The sequence below is a fragment of the Bradysia coprophila genome, unplaced genomic scaffold (assembly GCF_014529535.1).
Source record: "Bradysia coprophila strain Holo2 unplaced genomic scaffold, BU_Bcop_v1 contig_151, whole genome shotgun sequence".
Lineage (NCBI taxonomy): Eukaryota > Metazoa > Arthropoda > Insecta > Diptera > Sciaridae > Bradysia > Bradysia coprophila.
The window spans coordinates 6,290,388-6,315,602 of NW_023503423.1; the positions used below are offsets into that span (position 1 = coordinate 6,290,388).

Sequence of the window (25,215 nt, forward strand, 5' to 3'; positions counted from 1 at the left end):
CGAAAAACATTCCAGCTTCCAAATTGCATAAACCATTGCTGACTATATGTCTCACTATCTATTGTATTTTAGTAGTGTAATAAAGTAAGAACACGCCACTTGAATGTCATAGAATTGGGCCTCTCTCCGAATATAAACAAACAACAAGAATACACCGCGGAACACTAATTTCATTCTTCCCGTTACTCCTCCGATTCAAAATTGATAAAAATCCCATTTCCATCATGGACATCGAGATAAAAATATCGAAAAATGAAATCGTCCGAACGACAATCATCGAACCAGTTAAAGAGCCGACAATGACCGCATTATTGGCCTCATTGAAATCGGTCAAACAACAGTCGAACGATACGATGACAAATTTCGTCAATTCAGAGAAAACATCCGGATCACTACACTGTCCCAGCAAACGGAAGGATCAAGATGATGAGAGTGAAAGTAAGTGAAATATTGTCTGCGTGTGTGTGTGTGTGAGGATACAGGGTGCAATTCCTTAGTTACCAAAACGTTGTTTGTTCAATGGGTTCAATGAGTAAATTGTTTGAAATTGCAGGTCACACAGAAGACGAAACGGACGACGACCGTTCTATTAAAAAGTTACGCTCGGACGATGAAAGTGTGGAACAGATTGAACAATCGTGTTGAATCTAGCCAGTTAACTGTTTCATTTTTGTTAAAATAAAAAATTTTAATTTTCCACAAAGTTTCCGAATTTGTTTCGTTTGTTTCCATCGATAAGTCGGAATGTCCAACAGATTCCACCACTCGTCATTCCACGATCGATACAAAAATTACTTGAGAAATTCCATCAATTGTTCGATGGACATTGTTTCACTAACATTCTCTAAAGTGCAATCGCAAATAATTGCCGCCATCGCTACAGAACTCACCGAAGTTTTACTGATTTTGAACCACGGAAAAGAGAATTTCTATCGAATCCCGCAACATGTTACAATGCCAGAACGTTATCGTTACGAGTATCGCGATAAGCAGTTTGACGACCAAACACTCGAACCTATGGAAAAGGCTCTGCGGCGTATGACTTCGGTTAAATTAGAAAATGAAATGTAAGTTGAGAGGAGATTATTTTCAGATGCCTATTAACATGGAGTGTTAATCGTATGACCATTCCTTGCCAGTGAACTACTTCGTTTGGTACTGATTGACCTGATCGATGAACTACATACGTCGATGTCTTTCACGCACTTACAGACCAAAATCAATGAATTTCTTCGAGATGCAAGGACCGAGTATGATTTCATTCGAGAATTTATTTCCAATGACAATCGAGTGGCTGAGTTGAAATTACAACTGAAACAGAGCAAGGACAGTGGCGAGAAGATGCTGAAAGAATTGAATGATGAAATAATGGACGTGGAATCGCGTATCTACGTATATTAGACATCCTTTAACCAAATTTCTGTGATCCGATTTTAAATTTTGATTTCTTCTGTTCGTCAGGACATTCAAATACAGAACGAGTTGAAATTTTGTTTAGTTTCGAAATGGGAAAATACAAGACATCAGCAGGCGAACATAATCTTGAGTAAAGAAGTAACGAAATTGATGGATTCCACGAATGAGTACAAAGTGAAAATCGATCGGGAACAGCTTGCCATTAACGACATTCGAAGTTAGTTTATAGACAGAGAGCCCATGGGCTTCATCGATACTCATCGGGTCGTGGAAGCCTAATAATCTTAGATTTTGCAAGAGGAAACAACTTTTTCTGAGACTTTTGGTATTGTTGGCTAGAAGGGCTGTCACACATCGTATAATATACCAAATGAATCAACTTGTCGAGCATGTAGGTCCTTCAAGCAAAAATTGTATTTTTCCATAACATTTTTCATAAGATTGTGACGGCTGAGATACACACTAGGGATGCCCTCGTTAATGTACTTCTAACGTTCTATAGCCAAATCCGTAGAACTGATGTTTTTCCCCTTGCAAAATCCAGCATTATTACACCATTCGCTATCCGACGAACGACGATAAAGCCCGTACGCTCGGTTAATTCAACATTTATCATTGAATCCAGCTTGAAGAAAATTCTTCAAAATCAGGAAGATTTCAAAATTTGCCCTTACATCGAACTGCCTTCAATTCGCCTAAAACGTGTTTGTCTTCCCGTTAGATTTCTTAAATTTTCAAATCGATGACTTGTCAACACAGATTGACCAGTGGATGGAACGGTATGTGAAAGAAGTGCAAGAATTGGACACCGAAATCGGTCAAGTCAAAGATGCCATTCAAGATGTGAAATCGAAAAACGAAGACATTACCGGCAGGTATGATATGCGACAAAGCGACATCGATGAGTACCGGGAAGAACAGCGTATTTTGGAAGAGAAACGGAAATTTGAGGAGAAACAGTGCAACTCGGCTATTCGAATTCAGGTAGATTTTGGGTTTGCAGTAACTGTTTTGTAGTCGCTCGGTTGACGTGCGGTAGTAGTCACTAAGTCGCATATTATATTGATAGAGGCTAGGTTCTGAAAACTCACGATGGCAGTGGTCCACCAACTTCGAAGAGGACGTTTTTTTGATCTACTAGGGAAAAGATCCTCAGAGGATCTTAAGCAGTAAAACTTTGACTATTCAGAGGATCATCCGAATAGTCAAAATGTTACTATCATGTCAATCAGTTCTTTCAGAACCTAGAACCGTTGCAAAATCTTTATGTCTCCGTCTTCATTAAAATTCCTTTATCCTGTAGTCATGGTGGCGCGGTGTCATGGTAAGAATGGAGCTGGGACCATATCGCCCGAAGAAGAAGAATAAAAAGGGAGGCAAAAAGAAATAATCGGCAGACTAATAGTGTGACTGCAATGTCATTTATTTAAAAGAAAAAAAACTTTTTTTTAAATCAAAAATCAATAAATAAATTAAAATGAAAACTTTTGGTGATTGCTTAAAAATTGTGTTTGCTAGCTGGTAGGTTATATCAATTTCTGTTCCATATTCTGACTCAGTATAAAAATGAAGGTGTGAGCTTTGAAGCTTCCCATAATTTTCAATACAAAAACAGTAAACCCAACAAACAAGGGCTAAATTATGGGTCAATGACCCAGTACCAAGAAGACTAGAAATTAGGGTTGGTCGATTTCCTACGACGCAAACTACATCAGTCCACAGAAAATTCTAGGAGACTCCGAAAAAATTCTTTCGATCCACTGACTCCGAAAAAGTACGTTTCGGACCATGGTCCAGTTTCGGTGGGCTGGACCTTTCCCATCTTTAAATTTCGAAAGTTCGAAAAAGTAAAAGATTGACTTTGTCCAGTGATCAAAGTTCACGGATGGCTAATAAAGAAATAAAGAGGTTGAAATACACATATAGAAGAAAGAACACACACATCATGTGTTGTACCAACGGTTCAAAAATTGGATTTGAAATAAAAATGTCCACGGTAGCTCAATTGGTTAGAGCATCAGCCCGGCAAGTTGAAGGTTGTGAGTTCGTGCCTCACCCGTGCACATCAAAATTTTTATTTCAAATTCAATTAGATTCTAGTAATTCAAAACAGTCTAAAATTTCGGAAAAAGTCGCGATTTGCGTTCATCTCAAAAATAATAAAGAAAGATTTTGGTAAAAATGAGAATGGTACCGAAATTTGGCTATTCTCAGAAATCGATTTATTGACACCTGATTTGTTCATATGTTTTCGGAGTCTATATATAGCAGTAAAACGTTTTGACATTTTTTCCAATTTTCCCTCCTTTTCCTTAAATTTTTCCCGATGTTCCCAAATATGGTTTTTGGGAAAATTGAGAAAACAAATTTTATGAAAAATTGGAAATTGAAAAGATGTGAAAACGTTCTCCTCGAAATAATCCCTGATCTTATAGCCCACAAGAATTTTTTGTGGGGACCGATGTTATGTGGACCCAACTAGAAATATCAAACGCACGACAGGATTCAGGGATTTGTTCAATTTTCCATCGTGTTATAGTTTATGGAATCCTTCAGTGCAAATAGTTCATTGATAATGAGCAGACAACAGCTGAAAGACAATCAGCTGTTGATAGATGTGCTGTGCATAGCGAAATTATTTACTCCCTGTAACTTGGGAAGATTTCTTTGCCCGTCAAAGTATAAAGAAACTAAAAGGCTCGTAAACGATACTTCTAGATTCCAGAAAAATTAAGATTTGCCACTAATTATAGTACTTTAGCTGAGTGGGAATATGGAATAAGACCGGCAACGACTACTTTTTTAGTTTTCCTCACGGAGGTCTCGGTCAAAAATATTGAAATTGCGATGACAAACCGTCTTCCCATTTGAGGAAAATCGCAAACCTTGAGCAAGAATAAATTAGAGGGTGCAACTTAAACAACTAACGACAAACGGGTGCGCGCATTTTGTGAAACAATTTTTTCGTTTAAAAATAAAAAAGATGAAACTGGTGCTCGGCTGGAGGACATACTCACCATGGCCACCATGGAATCAAAAACGATAATCCTCGACATTTTTCTTGAACACTGATTTCATCACATGACGTCGCACATCTTTGGTAGTGTCACGAAAACTGCTACGCAACGATTTCTTCCTTCCGAAACTGTTCAACGCATCGTCACTGGTCATTTCTTGCGCAGTTTGTTTGTAAACTTTCCGATCGACATCCATCAATACCGACACATCATGAAGGCTGCCCTGATTGTCATCAATTAACGATGTCTTGCTCGATGCTGCTTTTCTGCGGAAGCTCTGGCGAAGCGTTGTGAACACACTTCCGGATGGCTCATCCAAGCTGGGTGTTGGCTGGGATGTCGCCTTGACCGAATTGGGAGCAATCAATTTGCGAATGCTTTGACGGATCGAGTTACGGAATCCGGACGATTTCTCCTTTGGTTCGTTTGATGTTTTTTCATTGGATTTAACGCTAGCATTAGATGGCTTACGAGTGCTTCGGCGATAGGTTCGGACGAATGGTGCCGGATTTTTGAATTCAAATTCGTCGTCGCTGGTTTCGTTGACCTCTTCGAATACAACGTCACGATTTTCGCATTCAATTGGCACAGTTTTTGGGAGATCCTCCGGAATCGGTGTGACATCGGCTGTAACTGATTCCTTTTCCAATTCGTACTGCTGTTCCGATAGTTCCAATCTTCGAGCGAAAGTGGTTTTGTGCTTCAAATCCATCAAATTCTTGTCGTTCGTTTGTTTGTTCTTGTCGACCTTAGCCTCATTGATGCTGTTTTCTAATTCCAATTGGTAGCAGTCTAGCTCCTCGCCAATATTTAATTCCTCGCTGATTGCTGACAATTCAACGGACGCTTTCATCGAGCGTTTCGGTGTAAGCGGTAATTTTGGCGATTCGAGGACTAATTTCTTTGTAAGCAACGAACAGGGCGTTAGTGATTCCAAAGGGATGTCACTGAAATTGATGCGACAGCCCATATTTGGTGTGAATGGTACAGCTATTGCTCGAGGTGTTGATTGTTTCAGGTCGAGAGCAGGATTCTCGATTCCTAGAAGAAAAAGAAAACGAACGACGCGCATTGTACCACCCCGCTGATATAGAATTCGATCAAGTAAACCTACCATTTCCGCTTCTACTAATCTCATATGCATTACCGGCTGGACATGCCTTATCCGGTATCCGAATATTCAATCCGGAATTGATGAAACACAGATCGTCTTTGACCACGGTTGGCTGACGTATGACTTCAAAGGGATTGAGCACAGTTTCCGGTCCGTTTATATTCAACGCTGGATTCACGAAGCAGCTGTCTTCGATGTCGGACTTTTTCTTCTTTTTCGGTGGTTTGCGTATCACTTCGAATGGATTCTCGATGGTTTTGTCGGCTATCATCTGGGCAATGGACTTTACTTCCATGCCCATGTAGTTGTTCTCTTTGTTTGCCAACAAACGGTTGGGATTGCTATAATAATCCACCGAGTCATCGTACTTGGACTCACGTCGTTTCCGCTTGTTTGGTGTGTCGGCCAAGTTGTTTATTAAAGCCATTTTCGTTCAGAGGATCCTTTACAAACAAAAGAACAAAACATTGAATGGAGCTGCTTTTTGTTACAGCGATCGTTGGTGTAGCTTTGTGAAGTCAAAATGAATATTTTACGGAAAATCGTTCAAAATGAAGCAAATTTCAAAAACAAAAATTGTCGGTACACAGTCTAGTAAATGCAAAAAGAACTCACAATAATTAATCGTTTATCAATTCCGAGCTACTCCAACGGACGTTTTGACAGTTTCAATGTGCATCGACTGCATCGAGCGCATCTGGATACAAAAATGTCGACAATGTCGATTAAATCGTAGTGCCATCTATTATGGTGACCATCAATGACAATAGAAAAATGAATAGACCGCTAAATTTGAAAAATTTGATTGAACGATTGTAGTCGTAGATTTAGATGGCAATTTAAAGTCAACGAAGAGTTTTTTTTTGTTTCCAGCTCTTTTCGCATTATCATAAAAGCCAGTTGGCATTTGCCAGAGAAATGATAAGTTGAGTATTCGTATGTAATTCTCTCCCATACCGTACACAATTTCCCATACCGTATATAATTTTTAACCTCAGATTCCTTCTATCTCGCCACAGGCATACCAACTTATCATTTCTCTGGCATTTGCTTACCAATTTACTTTGATTGATTCAAATCAATTGAGAAAATTTAGCAGCAAATACAAGTTTGACATTTTAAGGCAACGCGACTGTTTTGCCTCGGTAAACCTCGGTTCACAAACACGCTTTATCATGCTACAACTCCCTCTCAGCTCACACCTTGGCTAACAATAGTTATTTAAATCACTAGAGGCGAAAAACGATTTTTAAAAATTCGAGGTGTATGTGTGAGCTGAGAGGGTATTGTCACATGATAATGCGTGTTTGTGAACCGAATTCGCTTCACACGTTGAAGTTAATTGCGGTTAATTTAGAAATTTATTTGGAGGCATTCCTCGACGATTTAAGTAAAGTCCAGGGTGCCGAAAGTTGACAAGCCGCAATTAACTTAAACGTGGGTGGAATTTCCTATTTCTCCTCGAGATGAACACAACGTTTTTCATGCTTGCGTTTTGCGAAAACCCGCATTTTTGTCCACTTTGAAAAAAATAAAATTAATAGCGTGTTTTGGTAGTCAGACATTTTAGGTGAGAAAATAATCATTTTCATGTGTCGGGGCCGAAAATGAGGGAGTTTTGAGATTTTTCTCTGGTTTTCGACCCCTTACTTGAAAATTTTTTTGTGTATCTGTTTTGGACGATTGATTTTAGGCACTTTTATCGTATGTAGCAACTCGCGAAATTGCCTAAAAACAATCGTCCAAAACAGATACACAAATATCTATTTCTCAGTGATAGCCATATTGGGTGAGAAATTTTCTCACCCAATATGGCTAACCTGCCATTTTAGACGAGAAAATGGAGCCTCTCAGAATGACAACAAAACTACATTTTCACAACGCTTCATAGTGGATTTTCGCATTATTAATCGCAATATTAATCGGATATAAATACTACACCAAATAAATTTCAATTCGAGACAAAGGCAAATTTGTCTCAACCTGAAAACCTATTGCATTCTCAGTATTGACATATCCATTATCATTTTGATTACAAAACACACCTAGAGACTATCGGTTTCTATTCACAATTTACGGAACAATAGAGTGTTATGATGAAAGAAAAAAAGATGATATTTTGACAAGTAACCCGCAAGTTAAAATAAACTGGTCTTCTGTCCTATCGCTCTCAACGTACCACGTTGAAAGAGAAGCAAATACTTTGACAAGTACCCCAAGGCAAGTTATAATAACTAGTCTTCGGTTTTCTCGCTCGGATCATAACAATCTATCGACATAGTTAGATGTCATGGACTGCAGATGCATGTTTACACTCTGCCTTCCCATCATATCGACTCACTTATACATTCAAAAAGGAAAACCGCTACCTCATGTATACATTTTCACATGTCTCGAGTTATCGCTTCACTTTCATTACTTTTTCTCTTTTCCGTCATATGGTAGTGCCCTGCTCGAAACTCTCTCTGGCAAGGAATGTTATGCGCAATATTCCAAAGAATATTTCACTGGAAAGTGTCACTGTCATCAAAATATTTTCATTCTATTTACGTTTTGTATTTTAACCAGCTTAGTATGTACGTTGCTAATTTACTAGACTGTTATGATCAGAGCGAGAAAACCGAAGACTACTTATTATAACTTGCCTTGGGGTACTTGTCAAAGTAATTGCTTTTCTTTCAACGTGGTACGTTGAGAGCGAGAGGACAGAAGACCAGTTTATTTTAGCTTGCCTTGGGGTACTTGTCAAAATATCTTCTTCTCTTTCATCATAACACTCTCTACACTCTGGAAAAAGTAAAAGTCATCGAGAATAACATGCCCAGCGAGAATAATCAATTCGAGTGAGTTTGAATTTAAATTTTGGGATGTCAAGATATCCCAAGAAATTTAGCTATTTTCCTTTTAGTGAGGAAATTCCATCACGAGGCGCAAGTAATACAGCATTCAGTGATTATCGGCCAGCGGTAGTTTGCATAGTCGGCCACAAAAATTCCGGCACATCGACAATTTTCGATAACTTGACATCAATGTGCCCTCAAAACATTGACTACCGTAATATGATACATTACATTGGTGCTACATTCGTCCCCATCGATGTTATCAAATAACGCTGCAGGATTGTTAGAGAGGTAGTCGTCTCAATCAGCTTTAAAACACCCCAACCAAAAACTCTTGTTCTTTCCCAGTCGCGAAACACACAGTACAAAATACCTGGCCTTCTTTTTTACCGAACCTGGCCTTACCCATGATACAAGACCATGGGTTTATGATTTCGCGATTGTAGTTGTTGACATCTTACTCGGCCTGCAACTACAAACAATAGAATCAATCAGAGTTTTCGAACGAATGCAAACTCCGTTCATTGTCGTTTTAAATAAATTAGATAAGTTAAGCAACTGGCAAATAACATCCGAAAAAGATGTTCAAGATGCATTGGAAAATCAAACAGAAGCAACGAGGATGGAATTTGTCAAATTAGTACGAACATTGGTTCGTAATTTTCGTATAGTAGAACGAGATGCTTGCTTGCATTACAATGCCTTGTCTCCGGATTCGTGTATAAATCTTGTACCAACTTCAGCCAAAACTAGTGAAGGCATGGAAAATCTGCTGCATTTGCATTTGCATTAACTATGCGAATTTGAATGGAGTACCTGGTGTTGGAAGCACTTCCCGCCTCTGCCGCAAATGCGACGGAGAGAACGAAACAATAGCACACGTAACCGGAAGTTGTCCCTCTAACAACCAGCAAATCATCTCTAGACATCACAACGCAAAGCACCAACTTAAGGAACTGTTACAACAACAGAAGCGATACACCTGTTTTGAAGAAGTCTACGCGATTGACATCGACGGACGTTCAAGATTTAGCGACATCATCGCATTCGATAACAAGTCCAACAACACCTATATCATCGATCCTACAATTAGATACGAAACCAGCGACAGTAACCAAGACTCAAAAATCCAAGCCGAAAAATGCGAAATCTACGAAAAGTGCATTCCCTTTTATGAAGAAAAGTATTTTTCGACCTTCGGTAAACGTAAATGGTCGGTCAAAGGACTCTGGTTCGGGAGCCGCGGCACGGTCGGTTCAAGTGTTGTGCAATTTTTCAAAGACTTTAACTTAGATATCTCTGATTTGTCTCCAATTACGGAGGAAATTTTAGTTCGTACGATTCAGATTATAAAAAGCCACATATACGGTGCCTAGTCATTGACGAAAACATTAGTTGAATATCACATTTGTTGTAAATATTTTGTAATTTAATTATTGATAGATATGCTGTGTGGCCTAGCAACCTTCTGTAAGAGGGCAGCACACTTTGTTTGTATTTTTAAAGTCAAATAAAGATCTTTCTCTTCTAAAATCTTGCCAAAGGTCCAGTGTGGCACAGCGACTGAGAAACCGCGAAGCATTGTTAACAAATGTCTATAGGAAAGATTTCATTGATGGCGTTGGATCATCAGATGACTGTGTTCCGTACAATCCAAAGATACAGAAGGTGAAAGACGTTCACAGTATTAATTGAAGAAATCAAAAGCGTCCATAGCGTTAAAGTATAGCCTCGTGAGCGAGACAATGCCATTGATATTGAAGAAGTCAAAGGCATTCAGAGTGTCAAGATTCGGGCTCGGGAGGATGCGTCAGCTGACTCAAATTTTAACATCTCATGGGGAACCGATTTTTACAGAAGGCTTTTTCGAATTAAAATGAAGTTGCCACAGATCGAGGAAAAGGTAATGTACGTAACATTTTTATCGAAAATGCATTAATCATTCAATACACTGAATCAATTTTCTCGTCAGAAAAAAGAACGTCGTGATGCTTGGTTACTCGCGATCGATACGTGGGTTGGAATAATGACTTTGAGCGTTTTCGTCATGATGATTATTGTATTTGTCTTTGTTCATTACCGATAAACCATAGTTATTTCTGTTCGAGCCTGTAATAAATTTTAAATAAATATTCAAATCATGCGCGAAAGTTTATGCGCGTTTATCGAGGATCGAGGAACCATCTCTTCCTATCCTCAAACATGTCAAGAACAAGTGAATTCTGTTGAAAATCTGATGGAAATGAAGAAGCTCCAGAGTTCCAATTCCAAGACATAATACCGAATACAGGATCCATCATCCCCTGCCCTCAAATATGTCTAAAATATGTGTTGCCGTTTTCGAAAAATTTGGGAAAATGTCCTAATTATGGTTAACCAAGTTTCATGTCGGTACTGTCACGAGATGGCGTCGTAGAGCTTTGGTTTCTTCGGGACAAATGTTCAAAAATGAATACACAATCATTGCAATTTTTAAATCTCGCAGGCTTCTGTCGGATCATAGTGAAATTCTGGATGAATGTTAATCGAATGACTACAATAATCCGGAGAAATCGTGTCGTTGGATATAAATGGAATCAGTTGCTCACATCAATTGTATACTATCTCCTTATTAAGTTATGAGTTACTTTCAGGCGTAACCTCGCTTAATGTTTGATTTCCTCTTACGCCGTTTACGCTCCGTTTGCACTCCGTTTACGTTTTAAACAATAAAAAAGAGGCGTGGTTTAGCTAAACGAGGCGTAAACGGAGTTAGAGGAAATTAAGCATAAGTTTTATTTAAATGCTTCCTTCGTTCATTCATTTGTGGCATTTGTATGTTTTCTTTTTTATATTTTGAATTATGCGGGTAGTAAACGCAAGTCCACTAGCAAAAATGTTTATGAAATAAATTTTTTGGGGACGGCGGAGCATATTTACAGCAACTTTTTGACTTTTCCCCGCAAATCCAACGATTTCAAACTTAGATATTTGGAATCTAGACAAAAAAAATCAAAATCCGCTAGAAAGCGGTGGCGATCCACTTTTTAATTTCGAGCCAAAACCCTAAAACGACATGCTTTTTGTAACAAAAAGTTGGATAATTTCTCTCAACAGGCAGCACCAAACACGAGACTAGTTTCATTTGCCAGCACTAAATAAGCACAAAATTATAAATATAAGAAGTATCGAAAATGACATATGTCCTACATTCAAATACATTTTTCTCTAGTCCCTGAACAGCACCAAACGCGAGTGAGCAATTCACGCCGTAAGTGCGGTCGAAATTTAAAATATTTCTAACGCAGCGTCACTTTCATACAAGAAGCGTTGAAAGGTATTTTTGGGTTCACTTTTTTATCGACTCGTTCACTTGAAATTAAAATTTTAGGCACACTTTTGGCGTGAATTAAGAGCAAATTTTTTGTAGCCTACCAGGCGGAAGATTATTCGTTTTTTGATGTATTCTCTGAACAAAAATCTTTTTTTTTTGAAAAAATTAAACCAATAACGCATGCAAAAGTATGTTACTTCATTTCATTTCTTTTAATTTATTTCATCTTAAAAAAAGTTCTGTTTTACATGACCTGCGTAACTCTAGTTTGCATTAAACAATTCAAAAGAGCTACTATAACTTTTAAAGGAAAAATTGGATTGTAATACATAACTTAACCCACTTGGAGCCTTTTTTTTCGCTTTTAATAAAGAAAATTTACACTTAGAGAAGTCTGTGCAGATTACATAAATTTACACAATCTGCAAAGGTTTCTCTAAGTGGGATAAGTTATCACCCACAAACCACTTTTTTATTTAAAAGTAACACATCTTTGTGTGTTTTAATGGTTTTATTTTTTCAAAAAAAAAAAAAAAAATTGGTTCAGAGAAATCATCGAAAAACAAATAATTTTCCGCCTAAATGTATAGGCTACAAATTTGCAAAGGGGTCCATTGCTCTAAATTGTGTTTCGTACTTAAAGCTCATTTTTATAAAATTTTCGCATGCAACATCATTTGGAGTCGATGTGTATACTGCGATGTTGATCCTACGAGTCCGAACTTAAGTCATCATCAGGATCGGCAACAAGCTCCATAAAGTAAAAAAGACTGTAACAGCGTGACATTTTGACATTTATTTACGAAAGCTGATTTTGGAATATACAGAAAAGCGTTCACGTTCACAGTGGCAGCACTCATACATTTTCATAATATGCACACTCTCTAACAAGCTGTAGTTCAAATTCAGCTTCTCCCTCGTATTTACTTGTTTGAACATACCATTTACCTGTGAATAATCCAGTTCGTGCGTTTCCAGTCAATTGAATAGTCACAGAGTGACCCAAATTTTGTTTTCTATCACCAGTATTCTTAACGTACGTTTTTGTTATACCCATTCGAAGGGTTTCATACGAATAGTGGCCAATAATAGAAAACTTTCCGATATTATCCCAGCCCCAACCTTTCAATTGTCTTGATTGGGGATCAAACGACAATGTTAATTCGAATGGACCATGCCATTTTCTATACTGATAGTAATGGCTCGACCACGTACCGTTTTTGAAGATATTAATGTGATCGCTTTTCGTAAGGTTGAGCATTGAAACTTGATTTTGCCCACATTCCGGATCTTGATCAGGATTCGAACTTACAAATGTTTCATTGTCCACAGACGGACTGCCTTCCATACATGTGTGTAGGAAATATCCTAGAACGACGAGACAAGCGGCTCCAAACAAAACAAACTTTAAACGACGATCCATATCTCGGCATGCTTCGGTTGAACAACCTGAACCTGTGTGACGAAAAAATGAAGCTTGATCATACCAATTTCATTAATACCATAATCATTGTGGATCAAATAATTCTGCTGACGTATATCTTTTCAATGAAACTATACATTCATTGTATCTTTCTTCGTAAAGAAAAAGGACTTCGCTGAAAATTTTGAGTTACGAATAGAGGTGTGCACCGCCGATTTTACGCCGGCGCGCCGCCGATTTTTTGCTAAATTTTCGGCGCGCCGCCGCCGAAAAATTATAGCTCACGCCACCGCCGCCGCCGATTGTATTTTCGTCGCGCCGAAATTTTATACGTTTAGTGCTTTCAGCCATTTTAATGGGCGGCAATATAAACTTAAATTGAAAAATCTATACAAAAGTGTGCGCCTGAGTACAAGGTTTTAGCAAATGTTTATCTTTCTTAATTTATAAGTCAGGTTTCTATATGCTGCTATGTTTCTATATGCGTAGAAAGGAGTTTTTTGTTAAAACATACAACTGAGGATGGTCAGATCACGCTGGCCTGGGACCGCCATCGATACCCGAGGTCGAAACAACATTTGTCTTTTCTGTATCCTCACTTAACGTGAACCCTTGGGTACGTTACTCTATCTCCTGTGCAATGGAATGGAGCGCGGCATACGGCAGACGACGTTTCTCTTATTGCCTGTTGATGCAGATAAGAGGAAGAAGAAAGAGAACAAAATTCAGTGCATCAGTCAAAACTGGGTGAATACTACTGTAATTGTAAAGTGGCAAACTCAAGACCTTATGTAGAATTTGGGTGGAAAATGGCGCAAATCACATGCTTCAGGAATTTATAAAGTGGAAAATCTTTCCGGTTTCAAGTTTTTTCGTCAAAAGACGAGACACGGATATCTTTATTTTCAATTTTTAGCTGCTTTATGTATAAAATTTGGGAAATAAAACCTTATTACCGTATGTTGATTCCACGGGGAAGGGACTGTCGATTTTGTGTCTTGCTAATCGGGATGTAATCAGAGGAATTGAGTAAGCAATCGAGCGGTCATGATACGAAACGATTTATTGTAGTGATGTACTTGATGTAAAGCTACAAATTCTGAATTCCACGAAATTAGGTTATGTACACAGTACACAGCTAAACTATGAAAACTTACATATTGTGGTTGACTACACTTTGACAACTATGCGACACATAATCTACTTTACAGACGGAATTCTCCGGCTATGATTCGATACGAAAGAACTATTAAGTACGGCTCGCTGCGTGATCGACGATTTGTTCAATAGAAATTTCCGAATGAATCGCTTATGGGTCGTGAATTCAGCGTGACGTTGGTTTATATTTGACGTGTCATCTGTGATGAACAAGCTGGTGCCATCTGCACATTGTAGCTGGCAGTAACACCGTAGTCTATACACTTATTACTTATAAATTTAAGTTTATCTAATTCTCTTATTTGCGAAAACTTTCTACTACGATCTCACTCCTACATCGAAGATGGACTAAAGGCAACGGGAACGGTTATTGCATAAATCGAAAGATAATAGTAGTGAGTTTGCGTAAATGACATAAATTATAAGTTAGAAATAAGAAACCTGCAAAACATCTAGTATGACGATGTGACTTAAAATTTCCAACTTATAAGTTGACTTATAGCTTATGTGTCATTTACGCAAACTCACTAATCATTCTTGGATTCATTAAATTAGATGTTTTTAAGATAATAGGTCAGTAATTGTACATTCAAAATATAAAAGGTGAGATACGTCTCAGTTGATTCCCCTTGTATAAGTAGTTGATACTTCAGATCGCAAGATAGTAAGAATTCAGTGTTCGGAAAAAGGATTGCGCACGCTTTTTCAAATGTTTTTGCATTATTTTCGAAAGTTTAGATTTTTTGTAAATTTATCGGCGCGCCGATCGGCGCACCGCCGCCGACTATAAATTTCTTTCGGTGCGCCGCCGCCGATCCCTTACCAGTCGGCGCACCGCCGCCGACTATTTTAAGATCGGCGCACACCTCTAGTTACGAAGTCTGCCTTGTTGATTTTGGTTTGGAATTGGTAAACCAGAAATCAGCAAATTATTGGTAGAAAGTACCAAAATGGCAGGTATTGTTACAGATTGTTAAGTTTACTAAAATTTATATAATGAAACTGTTGATCTTACAAATTTTTGTTTCTGTAAGTATTTGTATGATACAAATTGTATCTGATACCATTTTCGTTGGTTAATTTTAGTAATGACTGTAAATTTTTGGATTTTACCTTTGTTTCTTCTTATAATTAATTTTTACTAACTCCAACTCGAGTTTGTAATTATTAAAATGAAAGCAAAATAAAATGATCGAGTCTGGTTTTTGACAATTGAATTTCGATTGTAAAAAACCAGAATCGATCATTTTATTTTGCTTTCATTTTACAAATTATTTGGAATATGATTTACAAAATCTTCATAACAGTCCCAAGTTAATCGCCATATGTACATATTGCTGGCAACAATACAAAAAATTTTGTATTATGTTACAAATTAATGTGCTACAACATATTTTTAATAATTCTCTAAATCTTTAGATCACTGCCTGGTGGGACGTGGCGAATGTTGGCAATTTTTGTACTCTGTTAGCATTTGCATTGCACTTGCACTAAGTCTTCCAGGATCGAAACAGTGCTTGGAGATATCGTTCTATATTCGTTCTGCAAATGTGTTCAGCATATGGTTGGCATCTTTGTAACCATCAGCATGGAAGCAAATGGGTGACTGTTGTGAAGATTTTCTAAAGATTACGATTTTGTTTACAAACATCTTGTAATGATTACAAAGGTCTTCAAAACCTGGTCTTGTAATGATTGCAAATAAAATCACAAACACAAGGATTACCAATTTCACTGTTGAATTTATTTTTAGTATCCAACATACCAAAAAATTTGTCAAATCAACAGAATAGCATTGTTCATTCCAAATCAACCCAACAGTTTGGTAGGACCTACACATATTTTCGTAGGTCCTACAGAGTTTCTCTTTCAGTGTTCTTTTGGCCAACCTTTTTTTAAATTAATTCATGCAATCAAGAAAACTCAGGGAAGAAAATTATTATTTTACCACTACTTCCGCTGCCATGACTGCCGCCGCCTCCACCACCTCCACCACCACCTTGACAGTCAACCCACAAAATCCAGAAACCAGCAATAAGTAGAAGCACATAGATTTTATGCATTTAAATGAAAATTCGTAAAGCTCGTAAGTCTATAGGATAAAAGACAAAATTTTTAAAGTTCGTTTTATTTTTCAAATCAATTTATTTATATGAAGGCTTAGTTCGGATTGAAAGAAATTCAATGGCAGTAAGAACTTAATGTTATCGTTGACAACTTGAAGGTGCAGGAAATGTTTACAATTATAATATGGAGCAAACGATACGAAAAATTACTAAAGAAAAGTTTAAAATATTAAATTTACGCTTCGTTCCCATTTTAAATATTACATAACTTAAACGTATCATTTCACCAACAATTGTTCTGATATCTGATATTTTACAGGTTGGGTTTGTACAAACAATACCCTCTCTAGCAACCAAACTTGATTTTTTTTTTGTAATGGAGTTGCCATGCCGCACTTTTTACTTTTAAATTAATAGATTATGATTGGCTCGTTCGGTATGTGTATCTTATGTAGATGGAAGCTGGGGTTTCGGTGGGCTTTGAAATTAAGTTTATCTATGTTGCCCACATTGCAATGTCAAACGTATGTCCAAGGTCTTTAATTTGTGCTAGGTGAAGTCCTTTTTCATCAAGCGATCCGCGCAACCTCCAAATTAAAATATTTTGAAATTGTCAATAACGTGTGGCAACGAGTAGAAAACTATAATCAAAACCCAGCAGATACCGGTGGCGATCCACTCCTGTACTAACGGACAATACATAAACTAGTTCCTTAATCTATATCGACATCACACGAAAAACACAAATTTTATACTTCATTTTATTTTTACACACCCAAAAAAGGGTGCAACACACAAAAAGACATCGCAATCACAAATTATTCACTTTATGTACAGTAGTGCGATCAAAGTAGTGTGTAAATGGATTTTCATATATATACTTTTGCGCACTAGTGCAATAGCTATTCGAACACCAAAACGGTGACAGGAGGCGTAATATTGTCAACACAAAAAAAGAACATCGCTGCTCATACCAAGGTTCTGAAAGAGCCGGTGGAGCAACTGAAGATGGCCACCACCGAGCTCTGAGGCCGAAACAGTGTTAGTAGTAGTGGTACGGGAAGAGCAAATTTTGTTCTGTTAAGCGGTTTTGATCACGTGAGAGTTTGTGTAGTCCGTTGCTAAAGCGCAACGTAAACAAGGCATCAGAACAGTCGGAGCGTTTGCTGCGACTTAGCCCCGTACGACCCGTAATCCTATTTCGTTCGTAACCATAATACGTCCGTAGCCGTAATACGCCCGGAACCCTAATACGTCTACAACCCTCTAATGCGTCTGTTACCAAAATGCAAGTCAAGTTGGGCATGGTCAAATTTACTGAAAGTGTTCATTTTTAAAATTGCGCATAGCGCAATTACGAAAGCCCGTACGAAGTACCTCTCAAATAAAACCAACAATTTACGATATTATTTTCTATTGGGTATTCAATTATCTCTCAAATGAAACCAAAACTAGCAAAATCGGATGAGATTTACTCGATTTATGTGCAAAAAACACTTAGGGCCCAATAGCGGCCTTAGTCCAAGGGCCCAAATTTGAAACTTTTTTCGCCACGTTCTTTTCGGTATTCAATTACCTTCCATAAAAAACTAAATCTAGTAAAATCGGATAAGATTTACTCGATTTATGTGCAAAAAACACTTAGGGCAGAGTAGCGGCCTTAGTCCAAGGGCCCAAATTTGAAACTTTTTTCGCCACGTTCTTTTCGGTATTCAATTAGATTCCATAAAAAACTAAATCTAGCAAAATCGGATGAGATTTACTCGATTTATGTGCAAAAAACACTTAGGGCCGAGTAGCGGCCTTAGTCCAAAGGCCCAAATTTGAAACTTTTTTTGCCATCATTCAATTCGGCATTCAATTATCTCTCAAATGAAACAAAATCTAGCAAAATCGGATGAGATTTACTCGATTTATGTGCAAAAAACACTTAGGGCCGAGTAGCGGCCTTAGTCCAAGGGACCAAATTTGAAACTTTTTTCGCCATCATTCTATTCGGCATTCAATTATCTCTCAAATGAAACAAAAACTAGAAAAATCGGATGAGATTTACTCGATTTATGTGCAAAAAACACTTAGGGCCGAGTAGCGGCCTTAGTCCAAGGGCCCAAATTTGAAACTTTTTTCGCCACGTTCTTTTCGGTATTCAATTAGATTCCATAAAAAACTAAATCTAGCAAAATCGGATGAGATTTACTCGATTTATGTGCAAAAAACACTTAGGGCCGAGTAGCGGCCTTAGTCCAAAGGCCCAAATTTGAAACTTTTTTTGCTTGCTTTCCATTTCAACTAATGCGAACGCACACAATGATACCGAAAAATCATTTTTACAGAGTATATATCACAATCATACATTCTTCGACTGTTTCCTGTTGAATGTAATATTTCGACGTAAATAATGCAATGAACGCGCGAATAGAATATATAATATATAAGGTAAAGCAAAACAAGAATATACCGGCGAGAAGTCTGGTGAGGTCTTTTTTCTGGAGCTACCAAATACGTAGCAGGAAGAATAGTTTCATCAGTCGATATCCAGCTGTTGAACAGTAAACACCTCTCTACCACCTTTCTATCAGTTTGGTAGTCAACTACCAAGTTGGTATTCAACTACCCGTTTGGTAGTTAACTACCAAATTATCGAATTATAAATAGCAAGTAGCCTGAATAATTTCATCAGTCGGTGTGCAGCTCTATCTGCCAACCTGGTAGTCAACTACCAATTTGGTATTAACTACCAGTTTGGTCAGCTACCAAAAATCTCAAGCTTTAAATAGGTAAGCAGGTAGAATCATTTCGCCAGTAAGTGCTTATATCTCGAATAGTAAACATCTCTGTGGAAAATCTCGTTCGGTAGTCGACAATGATCTTGGTAGTCAGCTACCAACTACCAAATTTTCGAATTGCAACTGTGAGCTATCGGTTATCAGATAACATATTAAATATTATGCACGTATGACAAAGCGGTCGAGGCTTGCCGATATATAAACAAACATTATACTTCTGTAAATTGTCAAAGTGTCATTCGCATATCTTGTTGTCTCGTTTTCGCTTATGCGATAAAAAAGAATATGCGAATGACACTTTGACAATTTACAGAAGTATAAAGTTTGTTTATATATCCTAGGTGAATAATTTTTTCGGGGAATCACACCACGTATGCGATAAAATTATTATTTGCCTAATGTTGATTTGTTCATAGTGGCTTTGCAATTTTTAATATCAATCCAACTACCAGCTACCAAAACTATTAAAGCTACAAACAACCAAAACTATAACAGACACATACTACCAAAACTACTGACTACCAAATTTGTGGAACAGAGACATGCACAAACAGGCTGAAAAAGAAGAAGAAGAAGATGTGCTGGTCGTCTGTAACAGGTTAATACAACTTTGTTGAAAATTTGCTGGACAGGAAAATCGGTAAATGGGAGTGTGCTCTTGCTTTCACATTATATTTACCATCCTCGAAATTAGGAGGCAAAAAAAAGATTGTGGAAATTGTTATCGTCACTACCGCAAAAATCAGCGATGGCACTGCCTTCGAGTCGGTCTTTTGAAATATTAGATATTTGAAAGTCAACATTTACTCAACTTTTTATGGATGATCTAGTTTAACTTGAATCGACGACCATTTCAATAAGCATTCGGATGTACCTTTGCAAATACGTCAATTATTGACAACTAAACACAATTTCATATTAATTGACAACAAATAGATAGAATGTGTGGACGGACAAAGTACACGAAGCTAGATGGATGGATGGATCAATTGCTGTTGCTGGTATACATATTTTTATTGGCCTTTATTTCTTCGTTCTTGGATTCTTAAATTTTGGCCTAATTTATTTGTTCTTACACCTTGGATTTTTGTAGGGGCGGGGATTACAATACTTCATCGAATGAAAAAAAGTTTTTGAAAATCCGTTGAGATTTACTCAAAAAAGAGCACAAAATTGTTACATTTAACGTTTTTTTAAAATCATATTTCCATATTTCCATTTTTAATCATAATCATATTGAACGTGTTACGTACGGTGTATTTTCTTTTGTAAGACCCATGACTTACGCTCAAGGGAATCACCAATGAATCATTTGGAAATTTTTTCTCATATAGTTAAATTTTCAAACACTTTATTATACTTATTTAGTTCTAAAAAATTAATTAAAATTTCTTTCTTATTTAATTATTCTTCACTTATATTCACGCCGTAGGTGCGGTCGAAATTCAAAATGGAAAGTGCGGAGATCTTTCTAACGTAGCGTCATTTTCATATAATGAAGCGTTGAAATGTATTTTTCGGTTCACTTTTTCATCGAATTATAGTTACAATACTAATGTGTTCGAATACCAACTGACCATTGTTCCTGGAGGATGAAGGTCCTTTATAGCAACTAACTTCATGGACTCTTATGGGCTCCCATAACAAACCATGTGTTTATTTTTAAAAGTTGTAAATTGTAAAGCTAAACTGAATCGTAGTGTACAAATTCTAAATATTTTTCTACGCTGTGATTGACGTAATGTCCGTTAAATATTCGAAAGCTTGATAAACACATCCTCTGGACAACCTCTGCCACTTGTGACGCAATTTTTTTTTTTCAATTTTCTTTCTAAGATTTTTTGGGTCAATATTTTGTTGATAAAATTTTTGCGTACAGGCGCAGAATATGTCACCCTCAACGATATCAGTTAATTTATAAGTTAATACACAAGGACTTGCGTCACCTTCACCCTTTAAGGGTTTTTGATTGATTGTTATACTACTGAGTATGTGTACATATCCGAAAGCTACACAGAGAAAAAAGTCGGATTAAATGTTTAATCTACAGAAAGATTACGAATATTTTAAATATTTCGAAAGATTTCTTTTCAATCTTTTTTCAAAGATTACAATTATTAAATCTTTCAATAGATTGCGTTTCGGGTTAAAATGGCTAAAATTGATAGTAGCAATGAAAAGTAAAGAATTTCCCACGAAAATGTTTTGTTTTTGTTTAAAGTTCGTTGTTATGGTATCTAGAGTTTATGATTAGAAGCTACTGCCATGTGTAATTTTTAGTCATCTGATAGCGATTCAAAAGTAAAAATCACAGTACACAAATGTTTGAGATTTTTTTTTTGCCTTTCTTAAAGGATATTGATATCCGAGTTAAGAAAATCGTTGAAAAAGTAAATAATTCTTCCATGCAAATGGTACAATTAAATATGGGTGCAAAATACCGTTTTATTATAATATTTTCCATACGCTTATGGCACTTTTCAATAGTTTTGTAAGGCTCAACTTCCTTATCTATGCTCATATAGATTTATGAAGTATGATAACCGTTTATTAAATAATTGGAAAATTGAGTTACAAACAATTTTTTTTTATTTTTTATCGATGGAGAACCTAATTATAAGACACTTTGTCTCGTATCATATGCCAAAAAAAGTTAAAACTTTTTTTATAAATCGAAAGTCACTGAAAACACGAAAATTCGAATAGAAATACAGTATGTCATCAAAAAATTTTGTATTTCGATTCGAATTTTCGTGTTTTCAGTGACTTTCAAAATGATTTATAAAAAAAGTTTTAACTTTTTTTGACATATGATACGAGACAAAGTGTCTTATAATTAGGTTCTCCATCGATAAAAAATAAAAAAAAAATTGTTTGTAACTCAATTAAAAAAAAAATGTTGCCTTCGATTAGGATTTGAACTCGTTTACAATGATGGTTACCTCAGTTGGTACAAAGGTTTCGTTCAGAAGATTATTTTTTAATCTTTGAAAGAGCAAAATCTCCGCAACAACGGTTCGCAAAAGAATCTTGCTAAGATTAAGAACCCAATAGCTCAGTGGTAAAGTACAGGACGGGAGATACGGAGTTACCGAGGTGAACGAGTTCAAATCCTAATCAAAGTAAGTAAAAAAAAACATTTAATTTCAACTAAATAAATAAAATTTCCAATTTCAGAATAAATAAAACAAGTAAATCTGACTCAATATTCAAATAAATGTTGGAAATTTTTTTTTAATTTCAAAATAAAAAAAATTGAAATCTCTAGGAAGATTTCGATCTAATCCGTCGACAGATTATTTTCGAAAGATTAAATGCAAGTAATCTTTCGAAAAATTAGATTTCAATCCAAAAATAAATTTGGTCCTATATGTAATCCGAAAAAGATTTAAATCTAATCCAGGATTTTTCTCTGTGTTAGTGTCTTAAAAAATGTTAATTTTGTTTAAATAATGTTTTGTCGTTCGATATTCACTAACTATTTTGCTCCCTAAATTTAGTTATCTAAAAATATTTTAAATGATTTACCACCCTTAGCTTGATGAAGCGGTGAATGACAGCAACTTCTTTGATACTACTTCGGATCTGGCTTTTCTTCTTCTTTTTTGTTATGATCAGTGACATTTGGTAAAACGAAAACGTATAGCACATGAAAGAATAAGAAAAATATTTTTAGTTGATAAAGGAACAGATGTTTTCAATTGTTTGGTGAATTGTAAGTCTGAACAAAGTGTGTGCAGATTGATAGCCATCGATAGCATGAGATTTACTTTAGATACGTCTTTGAAAATTGAATCTTTTACATCGTAATACCGGTCACTCCATTGTTTTTGTTTTACGCAAGGTCAAGTAAGAGTAGGTTCGTATGAGTGATAAGCAAAAGTGCACTTAAAAACAAAGAAACAGTTATCTCCGTGTGGCCTCTTTCAAAATAAATAAAATTGAGAACCAAAATTCAGCGAACTCACATTACAGTGGACGTCAGCGTAATTTGGATCGAAATTTGCTTCAGGTGTTTTTCAGCTGGTCCATTCATACAAGCAAAGTTGCTTACACTTGTTTATACGGGCGGAGTAGTTACACGCATTTCTCCCTGAAAGATACTTCAATTGTTACTTGTAATAGAAAACGAAAATCACTTACGGTCTTCAATTCACTCATTTTAGTGGTACACTGCACGCAATCGTACGAAATTTTACCAGGGACGAAAGAACCTTTGATCAAAAAACTTATTGCCCGACTCACTGTCGATAATGCTGTAAATTCAATTTCGCTTTTCTTCTGAAATTACAGAGAACAATTTCATTGGTAGAGAGCCTTCATTCATACAATGTTTCGCTCGTATGTAAGCAAACTTGTTGTGGCTGCCATAATACTCAGTCAGGTAGCATATTCACAACAGGACAATGTAAAAATAGGTTTGTAGTGGCTATATATTCCAGTTCCTTGGCCAGTCCACCCATAAAAGCTAATATTTCGTTTCAGCAATAATTGGTGGAGGCATTGGCGGGACATCATGTGCATATTATCTGAATGAAATGTTTGAAGAGGAAGCGGATATTCACATCTATGAAGGAAGCGAAATTGGTGGTCGGCTTGCCACGGCTACAATGGGCGATAAGAAGGAATACGAAACTGGTGGTTCGATTATACACGAACGGAATAGGTATATGTCGGACTTTGTTAGGGACCTGGGTAATTGCCATTGTGATGTTGATGTCTCTCCCAAATGTATTCTCATCTCCCCTTTTCCGAAGGTCTTGAACGCCGTTCGCTTCCACCAGATGCACGCCTTGGATTGTACAATGGAAAGACGTTTTATTTCGTTGAAAGTGATTACTCCTTCATGAACATAATAAAAATGCTGTGGCGCTATGGATTCGATACGATAAGATTGCAGAGCTTCGTCGAAAAAATGCTGGACAAATTTGACAGGTTTTTTTCACAAGAAGTGAAAGACTTCTAGTCCCAAAATTGAATCTCGTTAAATTTCAGGATCTACGATTTACAGAAAGAAGGTCACACATTCGAAAACGTTCATGATTTGTTGGCAGCAATGGATCCGACTTTCCCCAATTATTTGAATGTTACCGTACACGATGCGTTCGTAAATGACGAAGGATTATCGGAGAGTATTGTGAATGAATTGGTACAGGCGTCCTTACGGTGTAACTACGGTCAAACCATTAATGTCCATGAATTTGTTGGCTCTGTATCAATGGCTGGAATGAGTGGAAAATTGTGGAACGTGCACGAAGGTAATCGTCGAGTACCTGAACGATTATTAGTAGAATCAAAGGCTAAACTGATCGAAGACTACGTAACATCGGTGGTCAACAATCAAACCAAATATACGTTGTCCACAACGACAGCTAGTGATACTTACGATTATGTTGTTATTGCCACACCACTGTCACAAAATCAACGGATTCCATTGCAATTTAACAATTTCACAGTACCAATTGCTGGACTCGGCGAATACCATCGAACGGTTAGCACGCTCGTTGTAGGAACATTGAAGAAAAGCAAATTCCCAGAGTTTGCTGATGGCAGTTCAGCGATTATACTCAATACGAATGACGACGATTTCTTCAATTCGATCGGTAACATACAGGCAATCGACGGTCAAATGGGTCACAATGTATGGAAGGTATTTTCCAAGAAACCATTAACCGACAACGAAATCGAGGAGCTATTTGAAAATCATACTGAGGTAAAAGTGGTTGACTGGTTGGCATATCCACGATATGTTTTACCATATCAGGCCAGATCGTTTACGTTAGCACCGCGACTCTATCACATTAACGCAATCGAGTGGGCTGCTAGTGCGATGGAAATGAGTTGCATAGGAGCCAAGAATGTTGCGCTGCTGATCAGACAGAATAGTGGCAAAATCGAAGTTCCTCCGGCGACGAAAGGACCCCATATGGAATTATGACAATAGTTTTTTGATGCTGTAAGTAAGTCAAGGAATTTCAGTCGCTTTGCTTAAAAGTATTTGATTTGGCTAGTGCTTTCTTCAGGAGCTATGTTAACCTTTGGATTGTTGTGTGATAAATAAAGGCTACGTTGTTAAATTAGA

At 37.0% G+C, this 25,215-nt stretch overlaps 4 protein-coding genes across 6 annotated transcripts; 3 read left to right on the plus strand and 1 right to left on the minus strand.

Annotated features, from left to right (window-relative positions):
- Positions 1 to 85: 85 nt before the first annotated feature.
- LOC119074645 (dynein regulatory complex protein 9) lies at positions 86 to 3,016 on the plus strand. Its single transcript, XM_037180922.1, has 6 exons — positions 86 to 438; positions 554 to 1,067; positions 1,140 to 1,392; positions 1,462 to 1,633; positions 2,138 to 2,400; positions 2,720 to 3,016. Exons 2-6 carry the CDS (start codon positions 745 to 747, stop codon positions 2,804 to 2,806), a joined length of 1,098 nt encoding a protein of 365 aa, XP_037036817.1. The 5' UTR covers positions 86 to 438; positions 554 to 744; the 3' UTR covers positions 2,807 to 3,016.
- On the minus strand, positions 3,011 to 6,254 carry LOC119074617. Its single transcript, XM_037180877.1, has 3 exons — positions 6,163 to 6,254; positions 5,548 to 5,990; positions 3,011 to 5,474 (listed from the first exon to the last, which is right to left on the minus strand). Exons 2-3 carry the CDS (start codon positions 5,972 to 5,974, stop codon positions 4,450 to 4,452), a joined length of 1,452 nt encoding a protein of 483 aa, XP_037036772.1. The 5' UTR covers positions 5,975 to 5,990; positions 6,163 to 6,254; the 3' UTR covers positions 3,011 to 4,449.
- A 2,063-nt stretch (positions 6,255 to 8,317) lies between these two features.
- Positions 8,318 to 10,530, plus strand: LOC119074683 (eukaryotic translation initiation factor 5B-like). Its single transcript, XM_037180966.1, has 4 exons — positions 8,318 to 8,390; positions 8,456 to 8,678; positions 8,736 to 9,168; positions 9,912 to 10,530. Exons 2-4 carry the CDS (start codon positions 8,644 to 8,646, stop codon positions 10,080 to 10,082), a joined length of 639 nt encoding a protein of 212 aa, XP_037036861.1. The 5' UTR covers positions 8,318 to 8,390; positions 8,456 to 8,643; the 3' UTR covers positions 10,083 to 10,530.
- Positions 10,531 to 22,723: 12,193 nt separating this feature from the next.
- LOC119074618 (prenylcysteine oxidase 1-like) lies at positions 22,724 to 25,215 on the plus strand. 3 transcript variants are annotated; one of them, XM_037180879.1, is made up of 5 exons: positions 22,724 to 22,848; positions 23,427 to 23,551; positions 23,619 to 23,828; positions 23,891 to 24,068; positions 24,129 to 25,215. In XM_037180879.1, exons 2-5 carry the CDS (start codon positions 23,464 to 23,466, stop codon positions 25,069 to 25,071), a joined length of 1,419 nt encoding a protein of 472 aa, XP_037036774.1. In that variant the 5' UTR covers positions 22,724 to 22,848; positions 23,427 to 23,463; the 3' UTR covers positions 25,072 to 25,215. The 3 variants fall into 3 exon arrangements, with proteins under 3 accessions (XP_037036774.1, XP_037036776.1, XP_037036775.1); XM_037180881.1 differs by lacking the exon at positions 22,724 to 22,848 and adding an exon at positions 22,885 to 22,977; XM_037180880.1 differs by lacking the exon at positions 22,724 to 22,848 and adding an exon at positions 22,891 to 22,992.

Coding starts and splice junctions, on each gene's coding strand:
- LOC119074645 (XM_037180922.1), top strand. CDS start 745: ATGTCCAACAGATTCCACCACTCGTCATTCCACGATCGATACAAAAAT. Junction 1,068..1,139: donor GTTAAATTAGAAAATGAAAT/GTAAGTTGAGAG, acceptor ATTCCTTGCCAG/TGAACTACTTCGTTTGGTAC. Junction 1,634..2,137: donor TGCCATTAACGACATTCGAA/GTTAGTTTATAG, acceptor TCTTCCCGTTAG/ATTTCTTAAATTTTCAAATC.
- LOC119074617 (XM_037180877.1), bottom strand. CDS start 5,974: ATGGCTTTAATAAACAACTTGGCCGACACACCAAACAAGCGGAAACGA. Junction 5,475..5,547: donor GATTAGTAGAAGCGGAAATG/GTAGGTTTACTT, acceptor TTTTTCTTCTAG/GAATCGAGAATCCTGCTCTC.
- LOC119074683 (XM_037180966.1), top strand. CDS start 8,644: ATGTTATCAAATAACGCTGCAGGATTGTTAGAGAG. Junction 8,679..8,735: donor GCTGCAGGATTGTTAGAGAG/GTAGTCGTCTCA, acceptor GTTCTTTCCCAG/TCGCGAAACACACAGTACAA. Junction 9,169..9,911: donor TGGAAAATCTGCTGCATTTG/CATTTGCATTAA, acceptor AAAGATCTTTCT/CTTCTAAAATCTTGCCAAAG.
- LOC119074618 (XM_037180879.1), top strand. CDS start 23,464: ATGTTTCGCTCGTATGTAAGCAAACTTGTTGTGGCTGCCATAATACTC. Junction 23,829..23,890: donor GGACTTTGTTAGGGACCTGG/GTAATTGCCATT, acceptor CCTTTTCCGAAG/GTCTTGAACGCCGTTCGCTT. Junction 24,069..24,128: donor ATGCTGGACAAATTTGACAG/GTTTTTTTCACA, acceptor GTTAAATTTCAG/GATCTACGATTTACAGAAAG.